Source organism: Hemitrygon akajei, chromosome 3 (assembly GCF_048418815.1).
Source record: "Hemitrygon akajei chromosome 3, sHemAka1.3, whole genome shotgun sequence".
NCBI classification, from domain to species: domain Eukaryota; kingdom Metazoa; phylum Chordata; class Chondrichthyes; order Myliobatiformes; family Dasyatidae; genus Hemitrygon; species Hemitrygon akajei.
In genome coordinates, this window is record NC_133126.1 from 35,223,396 (window position 1) to 35,234,385 (window position 10,990).

The following is a 10,990-nucleotide window of genomic DNA, read 5'->3' on the forward strand; positions in this document are numbered from 1 at the left end:
AGACCGAATATCATTCTTGATTTATAATCCAATCCAAAAAAAGGGAGTAGACCATTTAACCATTCAGCATTCCAATAATTGAGCTGATATCTGTCTAGACACATTCAATTGCAATTGGGCTTTCATGATCCACTTGATAAGTTCTCACTCCTATCAGTTCAATTGTAACCTCCATTCTTTACAGCTTAAAAATATCATAGTAGCTGACTCTCACGTTAAAATATTAAATGTTAAAATGATAAAATGTTGTACAGTTTGGAGATAAATTTTAAACAAAGGTCCAATCAGCTTATTCAAGTTTGCAAAGATCTTACCATCCCTCTCAAAGAGCACCAAATCTCCTTCTAATATTTACCCCTCCACAACTCCGCAGCTTTTGGGAACTTGGTGCATTCACTGACACCCACATACAATCCCAGGTAAAATCTGACAGCAGAATAAAATTTAAGATATTCTACATTATTCTGCCTACAATTTCTTAAATTCAACCTTGAAACAATGTTGGTTGTTTAAAAAAGCAAATATTCCAGGGATCCAAGTGTCAAAATGCCTCTTTTGATTGAATGTTGGTAAAATCTACATATTTCTCATTTGTTATGCCACATATTCATGGGGGAAAATGAAAAATATATTCACTGGTACCTCACATAATGCTCATGATACCTTCCCAGGAACAAGGGCACTAGCACTAGTGGTATCAATGGGAAACGGGGCCATTATGACAGTATATATGGGATGGCATAATGCCTTAGAGTCTCTGATTCAATCCTGACTTCCAGTGCCATCCAGTTATTTCCCCTTGTGATAGTGTGAATATCCTCTGTTTCAGGAATGCTCCAGTTTCAGGAATGTGCAAGCTGGTAGGCTGATCTGTAAATTGGCCTTAGTATGTAGATGAATGGTGAAGTATGGGGAGAATAAAACCCATTTTATTAGTGCAAATAGGACACTTCATTATTGAACAAACTTAGTAGGATGAAAGATTTGCTTCCCTCCTGTGTATCTCTCTGGACACTGGCCCTCCCCATACTCTGTGCTGTAATCCTTGCTGAGTGTACAGTCCTCTCCTGGTACTCACACAGCAATAAGACAGTAGAAATAACCACAAGGATCAGTATGGAATACGTCTCACTTCCTTAGCATTGATCTTGCTGTCATGGGGAATTCCACGGAGCTGGAGAGAAAGCCACGCAGTCAAAGATGGAGTCAAAGGCTTCCATCACAGCCAAGAGGATGAGATGAAGATACCACAGGGTTCAGGCCATCTGCCAACATAGCCACTACCAGTCAGTCCTCTGCAATGCTCCGGATTCACGATGCCAGCCAGGACCCCCAAGCCCAATATTTCTGCGTTCAGTAGTCACACTGTTCAACCCAACCCACCCAACACCAGCCTTCACAGGTAGCTTCTGCACACTGTCTCAGTGGTTCACTCCGTACCACACAGCAACAAGATCACCATTTATTACTACAGGAATGCCAGCGGCGGGCAGGAGTTCACACCAGGTTTCCCCCAAGCATAGCAGGGCACAACTCAAATACATCTTTTCTGGGCTGTGAATGCTTGGCCTCCAAAACCAAGTGCACTTTTACAAATCAGTGCTGTGTTGGTCAAGCTAGATAGGGTATTGATGTAAATGCGAATGAAGAAATATTCCACACACTTCCAGCTTAGTCCTAGCTAACTAGAAGCATTTTTGAGTGGTTAGCTTTCTGGGGCTCTGTCAACTTTACTAGCACCTTGACTAATAATTGTCAATTATTACATCATGTTGAATTCCAGCAGATAATAATGTTATTACATTTATTCCAGCCTTTTTTATTGATGACTCTTACAACTTTATTACGACCTTTAGAAACATCTAATACTCAGCTTCTCATGTTCAAATAAAAACAATTAACTCAGATCAGCCAGCAAATGAAATCACACTCAGATAGTTTCTGCTTTCTTACCTGAACCCAATAATACCCGTATTAGCCATTGCAAAAGCCAATCCCAGGATGCCACTTCCCATGATTGCATGTGTTACATTAAACACAGAGGATGCAAATGAAGCTACTGTAGATTCCTGACGTAGCGGTACCTGTCAAAATAAAGTTACAATACAATGCATTTAAAAGTACTATTTCAGAAAACTGTCCATATCAGGCGAAATAGCCCCACACTAGAATCTACTTACGTCATTTAGTCAAGGTAATTGCAGTCCCATTGTATCTGGTTCACCCCAGTTATGCAGGCCCAGCTTAAGGACACCCTATATACATTAACAAGCATTTAGGGGGCCAGAGGAATGAATGTGGATGGAGTTACTGGCTGCTTTGGAGCTGCAGGCACCTTCTGCCAGGCAAGAATTTCTGCTTATTTCTCTCTCCACTCTGCCCGCCACCAAGAGGCAACAACCACAACTTGAGATTTTCTCTGTGCCCAGTCAAGCCATTTTTAACCTTTTAGTTCAGCTGTTCTGCACCCACTGTTCCTCAGAGGCCACTTTACCCAAAAGATCACCTCTAATCGTCAATTAATTAGTCAGTGCTCTGTGTTAAGTTTCATCAGAGCCCTTCAGGAAAAGGACACAGTGGATCTGGTGGGTAGTTCACTGAACAGAATGTACATGTCATTTGGCAGAACCCCTGAACACCAAAAGTTCAATGATATCTCAGATTGAATATGTGGCATTCTTAATAGGGAGGGTGAGCAGCCATAGGTACCAATGACATATGTAGGAAAGGTGATAAGGTCCTTTAAAGTAAGCTTAGGGAGTTAGGTACTAAATTAAGGGGCAGGACCTCCAGGGTTGTGATCTCGGGACTGCTACCCATGCCAGGTGGGGTTTAAACTAGTTTGCAGGAGGTTGGGAACCAGAGTGCCAGAACAGTTAGTGGAGAGGTTGTGCAGGCAAATGTTGGTAAGACCTCAGACAAAATTAAGGAATCAAAAGGTGGAGCATGGCGCGACTAGTAACCTGTGCGGTCTATATTTAAATGCAAGAAGTATTGTAGGAAAGGTGGATAATAGTGCTGAAGATGAGGTAGCTGGACCTCATGCAGAAAGTTTGAAGTTAATAACTCATCGGGGTGATTGATAAGTTTGTGACCTACGGTAGAAGGAGATTAATTATTAACTTCAAACTTTCTGCATAATCACTCAAAGAGTGTATAACGAGAGCTGTATAACTCATCTCCTTCTACCTTAGTCCACGAACTTATCAATCACCCATCTGTGGACACTTTCTGGAGGTCCAAGATCCATATCCTCCACAACCGCTGGACTAAGTGTGTACATGTAGGAGGGGACTATGTTGAAAAATAAATGTGCTAGGTTTTCTAAAATTCACTCCTTCCACCTCAGGCCACAAACTTATCAATCACCACTCGTATGTCAATTTGGATGATGGAGTTGATGGCATTGTTGCAAAGTTTTCAGACAATATGAAGATAGGTGGAGGGGCAGGTAGCTTTGAGGAAGTATAGAGGCTACAGAAGGACTTAGATTAGGAAAATGGACAAAGAAATGATGGAATACAGTGTCGGGAAGTGTACGGTCATGACTTTGGTAGAAGAAATGAAAGGGTTCACTATTTCCTAAATGGACAGAAAATACAAAAACCTGAGGTATATAGGGACTTGTGAGTGCTTGTGCAAGATTCCCTAAAGGTTAATTTGCAGGTTGAGTCTGTGGAAGTCAATGCAATGTTAGCATTCATTTCAAGAGTACTAGATTATAAAAGCAAGGATATAACGCTGAGGCTTTATAAAGCACTGGTAAGGCCTCAGCTGGAGTAGTGAGAGATGTTTTGGGCCCCTTATCTTAGGCTACATCCACACTACGCCGGATAAATCCGTAACCGAAGCTTTTCTCTTCGTTTTTACCCTCCGTCCACACTAAAACAGCGTTTTCGTCCCCCGAAACCAGAGCTTTTCAGAAATGCTTTCCAGGGTGGGTATTTTTGAAAATGCTGCTCAGGCAGATCAGAGTGGACTTCTGAAAACGCTGTCAGACGGCAGCATGCTATTTCATTGTTTTCTTGAACGCAAACTCACAATTTCAGAACAGACCGCAACGAGACTGAAGCCAGAAGAGTTAGAAATGTACTCACTAAATACTTTAACCCATAACTTACTGAATAAATAAGTATATTGTACTCACTTTGCCCTGTTTTCTGTCCTTGCTCGTATGAAGGTGGTTTACCTATTTATGCAAGTACTTCTCTGACAATAGATGTGTAACAGTCTAATGTAACATTGTATGGAAATACAACACTGATGCAGACATGTTTTACACATTTAACAAGGTGCTTTATTAATGCAACAGAGTTAGTCAGTTTTTCAATGTTCGTCATCAGCCGGGTCATACAGTCCGTGAACTCCCTGCCGGGTGCCTCCATACGCTTCAGTATTTGGTTTTTTTAAAAAAAACTTTTAAATCTTCCTGCGTGAGAGCCAACAGCTGTCCGTCATTTTAAGTTTTTCTAGTCTGCAGCTACACAAACGCGCACTTTTACGGCGAGATTCCACACCAAACATGTCGCTTGTTTTCGGTAGATGTGTCCTGCACATGCCCAGTAGGAGGAGATTCGCCGAAATCTCCGTTTCAATGTGGTTAGAGATATTTTCAAAAACGCATAGGGTGGACGCCTATCGTTTTTACGCAAAACCGGCGTTTTCAAAATAATCCTGTCTAGTGTGGATGTAGCCTTAGAAAGGATGTGCTGAAACTGGAGGGTTCAAAGGAGGTTCATGAAAGTGATTCCAGGATTGAAAGGCTGGTCATATAAAGAGCTCAGCACCTGTATTCATTGGAATTCAGAAGAATGAGGAGAGATCACATTGAAACCTATCGAATGGTGAAAGGCCTCGATAGAGTGGATGTAGAAAAGATGTTTCCTGTGGTGGGAGAGTCTAAGACCAGAGGGCATAGCCTCAGAATAGAAGAGTGTCCTTTTAGTACAGAAATGAGGAGGAATTTCTTTAGCCAGAGACTGGTAAATCTGTGGAATTCTTTGCCACAGGCAGCTGGGGAGGCAAAGTCTTTATGTATATTTAAGGCAGAGGTTGCTAGATTCTTGACTGGTTAGGGCATGAAGGGATACGGGAAGAAGGCAGGAGATTGGAGCTGAGAAGAAAATCGGATCAGCCATGATGAAACGGCAGGGCAGACCCGATGGGCCTATTGTGCTCCTATATCTCATGGTCTTATGGTCTATTACTCATCAGAGCGACTCATCACAAATACAAGCTGATCAGCAACTAATTGCCTGCTGCCAAGCATTGTCTCTTGTGACAGACGTCAAGAACTTCCCTAAACTCAGTACATTGAGTCAATGACTATTGAAAATATGCAGTTATTTATTTCATCAACATTCAATCTCATTGCATTCCAACATTTTTCTATGTCTTCCAAGGATCCTAATTAGATTATTCCAAAGCCCTTTCATTCAAGGACATCATCAAAGAGCAATGCCTCAAAAAGGTGACATTTATCATTAAGGACCCCATCACTGATGTCCTGCCCTGTCCTGTCCTCATTGCTACCATCAGGAAAGAGGTACAGGAGCCTGAACGCTCAGCAATTTAGAAACAGCTTCTTCCCCTCTGCCATCTGATTTCTGAATGGATATTGAACCCATGAACACTACCACATTACTATTTTATTTTTGCACTACTTATTTAATTTAACTATTTAATATATACATTCTTACTGTAATTTATGGTTTGTTTCTTTTCTATTATTACATATTACATTATACTGCAGCCGCAAAGACAACAAATTTCACAACATATGCCAGTGATATTAAATCTGATTCTGATTATCTCACGCCACCAGCAAGCATTTTTAAAATAAATGATACAGCAAAATAAGCACTTATAAAAGTTCAGTCACTGACAGAATGAAGTAGTTATTTCCTTCAAAATTCCAGTTTCTTTCAAAGTGGTGCTAGTATCTATAGAATGGAGTCAATCCCTTGTTCTTTCAAAAGTACTACATGATCTTCCGTTTCCAACCAGAGATACAAACAGGTTAGTCCTCACATTTAAGTCCAATTCCATTCACCTTCTCTAGATCAAAGGTAAACCTATGTGAACTCATATTGGTCTAAGCTGCATCTGGTTTTGTTTCAGTCCTATTCAGACCTTCTCCCTTTGCATTTTTACCATTACACTAAATCAGAATCGGGTTTAATCAGAAAATTTGCTGCTTTGCAGCAGTACAGTGCAAGATATAGAAATTACTGTAAATTACAATCAATAGATAATAGATTATGGAAAAATGTAGAGTTCATGGACCATTTGGAAAATAGATGGTGGAAGGAAAGACACCGTTCCTGCAATGGTGAGTTTGAGTCTTCAAGTCCCTGTACCTCCTCCCTGATGGTAGAACGAAAATGGCATGACCCAGATGGTGAGGGTCCTTAATGATGGATGCTGCCTTCCTGATGCACCACCTTTTGAAGATGTCCTCGATGGTGGGCTCGAGAGGGAGCTAACTGAGTCTACAACCCTCTGTAGCCTCATTTTGCCCTCCACATTGGAACCAGTCAGAATGCTCACCATCTTTAGAAATTGGCAAGAGTCATTGGTGACATTGGTGCCCTTAACAAAGTACAGCCACTGGCATGCCTTCTTCAGGACTGCATCAATACATTGGGCTCAGAGTACACGCTCTGTGATGTTGATACCCAGGAACTTGAAGTCACTCACCCTTTCTAGTGCTGACACAACAATAAAGAATGCTGTAGGCTCTCTTGACTTCCCTTTCCTGGTATCGTTTCCTGCACTAATGCAGAACTTCAAAATATCATCATTTTTGTGGTCTGTTCCCAAGCTGTTTGTCTGCATATAACCTATTTCACATGTTCCTTTCCCTTCTGTATCTTTTAAAACACACAGACTCCTATGGTAATCTTATTTTTACTTCCTGACACCCTGCCTCCTGTACAGGCTCTGCTCAATTCTCCTAGCTTCTGCATTACAGTCCCATTTTCTCCAATGGGACATTCAACAAAGGTGCTTCTGAAATGTCTTCTTTCTTTCTGAACAACTGTACTCTCTCCACCATTGTAGGCAAGTACCTCTGCTATCACTCCTCTTCTACTGAGCAGAAAAAGAAGCCTCACCAGCCTCTAGCATTCACAAATTCCTCCAACTCCAACAAGATTAGACCACCAGACAACGGCCCTCTCCCTTTCAGTATTTTGATGGGACTATCTTTTTCACAACTCCCTGGATGAATTTTCCATTCCTTCATTTCCCACCAGTCCCATGCAACTAGATGAGATGCAACATCTGTTATCTCACCTCCTCCTTTTTCATCATTCAGGAATTTTAACAGTCTTTCCAGGCTATGCGGCAACTCACTTCTACGTTTTCACAATTTGGTAGGCTATATTTGGTGCTCGTTAAACAATTTCCTCAATATTGAGAAACCAAATGTAGAATGGACAATCATTTTGCAGAGCATCTGTATTCTGCCATAGTCAAACAAAACAGAAACAGGTTCTTCACCCCAACTGGCTCACGCCAACCAAGATTTATATCAAGGCCAGTCCCACTTGCACATTTGGCCTCTATCTCTTTAAACCATTCCTATCCATGTACCTGTCAAAATACCGTTTAAAAATGTTGTTAATACACCTGCCTCACCACTTTTTCTGGCAGCTCATTCCATACACTGACCACTCTCTGGGTGAAAAGGTTGCTTCTCTTGATCCTGTTAAATCTCTCCATTCTTATGTTAAACCTATCCCCTCCAATTCTTGACTCTACAGACCTGGGAAGAAGACAGTCATCCCATTTCTGCCCGTGATTTTATACACCTCTAATTAGATCACCTGTCATCCTCTTAAAATCTAATGAAAATAGTCCCAACGTGATTAACTTCTCTTCATAACTCAGTCCCAAGTCCTGACAGCATCCTCTTAAATCTGCTTTGCATTTTTGCCACTTAATGGCACCTTTCCAATAGCAGGGTGATCAAAACTGAACGTAATATTCTGAATGCAGCCTCATGAACATCTTGTACTGCTCCAACCAAATTCTGCACTCAGTGCCATGACCGATGAAGGCCAGCATGTCAAAAGCCTTCTTCAGCACCATGTCCATCTGTGACGCTGTTTTTAGTGAACCATATGCTTCTACTCGTAGCTCCAACACACCCCAGGACCCTACCATTCCACAAAAGCCCTGCGCCCATTGGTGCTCACAATACGCCACATCTTGCACTTACCCAAATTATACCCCAGTTGCTATACCTTGGCCGACTTGCCCATCTTATCAAGATTCTTTTGTAAATCCTGATAACCATCTTCAATGTGAAGAAAGGCAGTGAAGAAAGCTAATGGCATGCTGGCTTTTATAACAAGAGGAATTGAGTATAGGAGTAAAGGGGTCCTTCTGCAGCTGTACAGGGCTCTGGTGAGACCCCAGCTGGAGTATTGTGTGCAGTTTTGGTCTCCAAATTTGAGGAAGGACATTCTTGCTATTGAGGGAGTGCAGCGTAGCTTCACATGGTTAATTCCCGGAATGGCGGGACTGTCATATGTTGAAAGATTGGAGCGACCGGGCTTGTATACACTGGAATTTAGAAGGATGAGAGGGGATCTGATTGAAACATATAAGATTATTAAGGGATTAGACACACTGGAGGCAGGATGTATGTTCCCGCTGATGGGTGAGTCCAGAACTAGAGGCCACAGTTTAAGAATAAAGGGTAGGCCATTTAGAACAGAGATGCGGAAAAACATTTTCACCCAGAGAGTGGTGGATATGTGGAATGCTCTGCCCCAGAAGGTAGTGGAGGCCAAGTCTCTGGATGCATTCAAGAAAGAGTTAGATAGAGCTCTTATAGATAGCGGGGTCAGGGGATATGGGGAGAGTGCAGGAACGGGATACTGATTGTGTATGATCAGCCATGATCATAGTGAATGGCAGTGCTGACTAGAAGGGCCGAATGGCCTACTCCTGCACCTACTGTCTATTGTCTATAATGTCATTGATGCCACCAATTGTAAGTGTCACCTGCAGACTTACTAACCATACCTTGTACATTCCTATTCAACTCATTGATATAGATGACAAGTAGCAATGGGCCTGGCACCAACATCTGGGGAATACCACTAGTCCTGGACCCCAAGTCTGAAAAACAAACTTTTTCTGTCACACTCTGCTTCCTACCATCAAGCCAGTTCTGCTTGCCCACATTGTACAACGTGGCATATAACAAGTTAATGCAGACATGGGTTTTCTCCCTCCAGGTGCTCCCCTACTCGCTGTGCATTTCAAGCATTCTTCCCCCCCCCCCCCCCCACCCCCATGTGTCTGGCAACTACAGTGTTCTCTATCTCATATTCGGAGCCTCAGCCTAACTTTCTATTGTCACTACCTCAAACCCAGCTATATAATTTCTTACATCATTTCTTCTCTTTTCCACTGGCATTTCCCTTATTCTCTTCAATACTCCTTGAAAACTTGACTTATTTCTCATTTTTTCCAAGTTCTGATGAAAACTCACAGAACTGAAACATTAACTCATTATCTTTCCCAAGAGATGATGGCATTTTCAGCATTTCCACCTTACGTTCACAACAGAGTTCTGGTTAAATGCCTAGGCTGAAGACACCTCCATTAGTGCAGTATTCCCTCAGTACTAAACTGAATTTTTAGTCTCAGTTTATTTTATAACCATATAACAATTACAGCACGGAAACAGACCATCTCGGCCCTTCTAGTCCGTGCCGAACGCTTACTCTCACCTAGTCCCACCTACCTGCACTCAGCCCATAACCCTCCATTTCTTTCCTGTCCATATACCTATCCAATTTTTTTTAAATGACAGTATCAAACCAGCCTCTACCACTTCTACTAGAAGCTCGTTCCACACAACTACCACTCTCTGAGTAAAGTTCCCCCTCATGTTAGCCCTAAACTTTTGCCCCTTAACTCTCAATTCATGTCCTCTTGTTGGAATCTCCCCTACTCTCAATGGAAAAAGCCTATCCATGTCAACTCTATCTAACCCACTCATAATTTTAAATACCTCTATCAAGTCCCCCCTCAACCTTCTATGCTCCAAAGAATAAAGACCTAACCTGTTCAACTTTTCTCTGTAACTTAGGTGCTGAAACCCAGTTAACATTCTAGTAAATCTCTTCTGTACTCTCTCTATTTTGTTGACATCTTTCCTATAATTCGGTGACCAGAACTGTAAACAATATTCCAAATTTGGCCTCACCAATGCCTTATACAATTTTAACATTACATCCCAACTCTTATACTCAATGCTCTGATTCATAAAGGCCAGCGTACCAAAAGCAAAAGCATTTTGCTGAAGATCTTCTAGGATGTGAACTCACAATCTTCAGCTTCACAAAGTGCTACCAACTGAATCAGAACTGTAGATTGTCATAAATCCTACACCAAATGCAGCAAAACCTAAACAAAACACAGAGCCTGTCACCCAACCACAACTTCATTTCAGAAATGCCCTAACCCAATCTCTTAATTTCCACTGGTCAAAAAATACAAAATATCATCTGATCAGACAGCATCTACGGAGGGAGAAAATCGGAATTAATGCTGAGATTGAAGTGCTAGGATGAGAATTGGTCAGTGCTGATAAATTTGGAATGACGGGAAAAAAAACCTCAGTTTTAAACTAACTCCAGCCCAGAGTTATCAGAGACAAAAGCGTGATACAGATCAAAATCTCAGATTAGTATGTGGTGACATATTCGTACTTTGATAATAAATGAAATTTGAAATATTTAGGTACAACATTGCTGTATTTTTAAAAGTTCTTAATCAGCCGTATAAAGCTTGCACTTAAATCAACACTTGAGTTTGATATTAAACGCACTTACAGCATTAGGGATTAACTGCTCGTCCACCCCACCATCACCGTCACACAACTCACTCGCCATTGCACCTGCAGCCGAGTCCGAGCCTTCCGGACGGCGGCCACCACGTGACGATGCACGTCACGCGCGCTTTTTGA

General features: G+C 41.8%; 1 protein-coding gene across 1 annotated transcript in view; it reads right to left on the reverse strand.

Moving 5' to 3' along the window:
* Positions 1 to 10,950, reverse strand: part of slc38a6 (solute carrier family 38 member 6) — a 48,451-nt gene extending 37,501 nt beyond the window's left edge. The window contains exons 1-2 of the mRNA XM_073039535.1: positions 10,857 to 10,950; positions 1,954 to 2,084 (exon numbers count right to left, since the gene is read on the reverse strand). Of these exons, the coding sequence (XP_072895636.1) occupies positions 1,954 to 2,084; positions 10,857 to 10,916 (191 nt within the window). The 5' untranslated portion in view covers positions 10,917 to 10,950. The remainder of the gene's footprint in view (positions 1 to 1,953; positions 2,085 to 10,856) is intronic.
* Between the last annotated feature and the right edge of the window lie 40 nt (positions 10,951 to 10,990).